Source organism: Trachymyrmex septentrionalis, unplaced genomic scaffold, assembly GCF_001594115.1.
Source record: "Trachymyrmex septentrionalis isolate Tsep2-gDNA-1 unplaced genomic scaffold, Tsep1.0 scaffold22, whole genome shotgun sequence".
In the NCBI taxonomy this organism is placed as follows: Eukaryota; Metazoa; Arthropoda; class Insecta; order Hymenoptera; family Formicidae; genus Trachymyrmex; species Trachymyrmex septentrionalis.
The window spans coordinates 363,270-366,793 of NW_017305375.1; the positions used below are offsets into that span (position 1 = coordinate 363,270).

The 3,524-nt window shown below is 38.8% G+C and overlaps 1 protein-coding gene across 1 annotated transcript in view; it reads left to right on the forward strand.

The window, feature by feature from the left end:
- LOC108748336 (nucleolysin TIAR-like) overlaps positions 1-1,297 on the forward strand; it is a 149,330-nt gene extending 148,033 nt beyond the window's left edge. Inside the window, exon 9 of the mRNA XM_018486421.1 lies at positions 1,243-1,297. Within this exon, the coding sequence (XP_018341923.1) occupies positions 1,243-1,257 (15 nt within the window). The 3' untranslated portion in view covers positions 1,258-1,297. The remainder of the gene's footprint in view (positions 1-1,242) is intronic.
- Positions 1,298-3,524: the final 2,227 nt, after the last annotated feature.

Below are 3,524 nucleotides of genomic sequence, written 5' to 3' on the forward strand. Positions count from 1 at the left end.
AACGAGATAGGACGAGCAGTAGACGACTTTGATATTAATCAAAAGATAGACGGATCGTGCTTTAAGCGAATCAAAAGCGTGTTCGACATTTCTCAATCAAAAAGATCAATGATCAAAGTACGGCACACACGAATGTTCGAAACGTAGCGAAGGAAGTAGAGAATGGCACAATCAAATCTGCCCAACATCGCATAGAGTTTAGACATTTTGTGATGAAAGTAGAGAAAGAAAAGATGAGAACGAGAGAGAGAGAGAGAGAGAGAGAGAGAGAGAGAGAGAGAGAGAGAGAGAGAGAGAGAGAGAGAGAGAGAGAGAGAGAGAGAGAGAGTGAAAAAAGAGAGAAGAAAGGAGAGAGAGAGACGCGCGCGCGCGCGCGCGCGCGCGCGCGTGTGTGTGTGTGTGTGTGTGTCTGTGTATGTGTGTGTCTACCAACGATCCGTCGCGATTGTGTCAACCAGATAAAAGAGTGATTTTCCCATGAGAGGAAAGCTCGACAATAAAAATCGCCATATTTCAGCGTTTTCAATCGCGATGAATGATTCTGATGTAGTAATTTATACATAACCAAAATTAAAGATAATAGTGTTATCGCTATATTGGCTGTATTTTTGTCGCCTTGCTCTTATTTGATTTGCAGCTTCATAAAAAAATGTAAAAGAGAATCGTTCTGAATTGTTATATCCAAGTTCTGTTTTGTACGTTAAGCGAAGATCATTAAAAGATATATTATCTGATTTATTTCTAATTTGTGTTGTTGCTGGTATATATGTTCTTAGAAATATATTTATTCATACATATGTTTAATTATCTGCACATAATTTTCTTATTGAATGCATTTAGCTTATTCTAAATTTTATTATGTCTTTAGTTTAGTACAATATATAAATTATCATGCACGATCGCACGTGATGTAAGCGCGACAATTATTTCTTGCAGTTTTTGCATGTTGATAAACATCAATTTTAATCATCTTTCGATTCAGTTCTGTCGTAACCTGAACCTTGAAAAAATTTTGTCTCTATCATTATAATTAAATATTATTCTTTTATTGTTTATCTTTATAATATAATAATGTCAATATCTAACGAGACGTATTAAGAAAATTAAAAATATCAGAGTGTAAATATATTTACAATAAAATGCAGGTTACAATCGCGATTTGCAAAACTTTCGTATTATTTAAAATTCTAGCTTAAAACGAAATCGTTATGTTTTATATAACCGAATTTCGTTTTCTAATAGAAATTGGGTGACTAGCCTCGAGGACACGGCACGAGTATGCAAAGAGAAAGCAACAAAATTATAAATAAATATATATACATACATATAAATACAAAAATGCATATATATATTATATATATAAATATATATACTTGCGCGCAGCGGCGGCGAGGGCTGTTATTTTCAATCGTCGTGCGTAAAACAAAGCACTGTGCGTGAAAAAGAGACAGAGTTAGCTTTTAAGGAACGACATGAAAAAGAACATATATAAGTAAAAAGAAAATATCGTGTACATTATTAGTTAGGCAAAAGAAATAAAAATATAGGTTATTTTTGTGAAAGGTGGAACGAGCAAGGGGAGAGAGGGGGAACAGAGAAAAAGAGAGAGAGAGAGGGGGGAAGGGGGGAGAGAAAGAAAGAGAGAGAAAGAGAGATCGTGTGGCAAGAGGGACCCAATGGCAGACTGTAATACGAATTATGCAATAAGAACCTGTTATCGCGTCCGTTTGCATCTGTCAATCAACTTCTGTACAGTAACGTATACCAGGAAGCGTTTAATCAACAAAAGGATATTAATTGGATTTGACACACTCTACTTTTACGTTCCTTACGTTCCGCCCAATCACTCCCCTTATCGAATTGCTCGCTATGCACTCCGACTCGATTCCACCTTCGACAGAGAAAAAGTGAGGGATCCCGCATTCTTTCAAAGAATTAGCGTGGACACCCGATCTTGTAAAAAGTATTTAAAAAAAAGACGCCTTAAACATGAAGGCGTGTGTATAACTTGATGTAGTCCTGTACGTTGTCTAGGACATATACTGAGTGGAGCTAGCCGATTGAGCGAATCGTCGCGTTAAACAGGAAACCAAAATGTAGCATAAAGTGATAGATAGATAATTATTAATGTAATCTGACTTAGTAGGCAAAACAAAGGGGCAATGGAATCGTGGACGGAAACGACGGATGACGGGGAAGTATGAAACGGGGCGAAGTAAATTGTAAAAAGAGGGGGTAAACTTTCGATGAAAACCACACCGTAGGGCAAAACTGGCAAAAGAGAAGATTCACTTATGGTACCTAAGATCCACTCATGGACCTATTCGGGAAAAGGGACACGCGCGCGCATACACGAGGTGTAAAAACATATACGCGTATGTAAATACACACAACACCAAATACACAAAATGCACACAGCATACGTGTAGAATATAGCGGCGAGAAACTTAACAAAAGCTCTAGACGTAGTCTAGTCTAATCTATAGCTTGTCGATCATTAGGTTAACGAAGTAAAAGCGTTCATGAGGGATAGTGCAATAACTAATATCCGCAAATTATACTCAGCACTCTTATACGGCACAAATGGCAGGACACGTGTATATGCATACACCGAAAAAACAGATATTGGCATGTATAAACATATATACATGTATACACATACACACAGGAACGCGTGCTGCGGCTGCTGCCTCCATCCTTTGCCCGCGTCCTTAACTCACAGTTCTCAGATTCTATAATCTGACAATTGGCGCGTATTAGGTAACGTGATTCACACTATTTCGAGATTTTTACTATTACATTGTTCCAGCTTTACCGAAGCGACCGCTCCTGGTTATCCAATCCTCATCGAATTACTACAGTTTCAAGTTACAACAAAATTCAATACGTGTCTTTTTTTTTCTTTTTCGCTCCTCGATTCCTATCACGTAGAGTGTTTCTTCTTTTCTCTTAGTATCTCGTAACGGGCACTGTGTGTCATTTCGACTCTTCTTCATCCGTGCGTCTCCTCCCTTGATGCTCTCTTATTTGTTTCCACGATTATCCTTTGATGCCACTGCATACATTCCTCCGCCTGAACAGACTTATCTCGCGGAGACTTACCAAACGATAGTCGACAATCATTGAAGAAACATACATTTAGAAACTTGTACGTGTTCTTTTCACCGAGGGCTAGGTATTAATTATCGTCACCGACGTGTTTGCACAAGTCTTGTGCAGGCTAATGGATAGAGGAGGTGGCATCGGTCCTGGAGAAAGTAAGAGAGCAAGGAGTTTATTAATTGCCTACGATGCTATCGTGTTCGCGCGCGCGTCGCGTAATGCTTTTTGCCTCTCGCGAGTGTACCACAATACGTGATTTTGATGTCGATCAACAACACGTAGGTACCGCGATGCATACATGAAACATATCATCGAGCCAATCAGCCGATCCTACCACTCCCAATTAGGAACTACAATGAGGGATGTGGAATGCAATTAAGCGATTGATGCTTCAAGTTACTCAAACTGCAGTTGTGCTCACG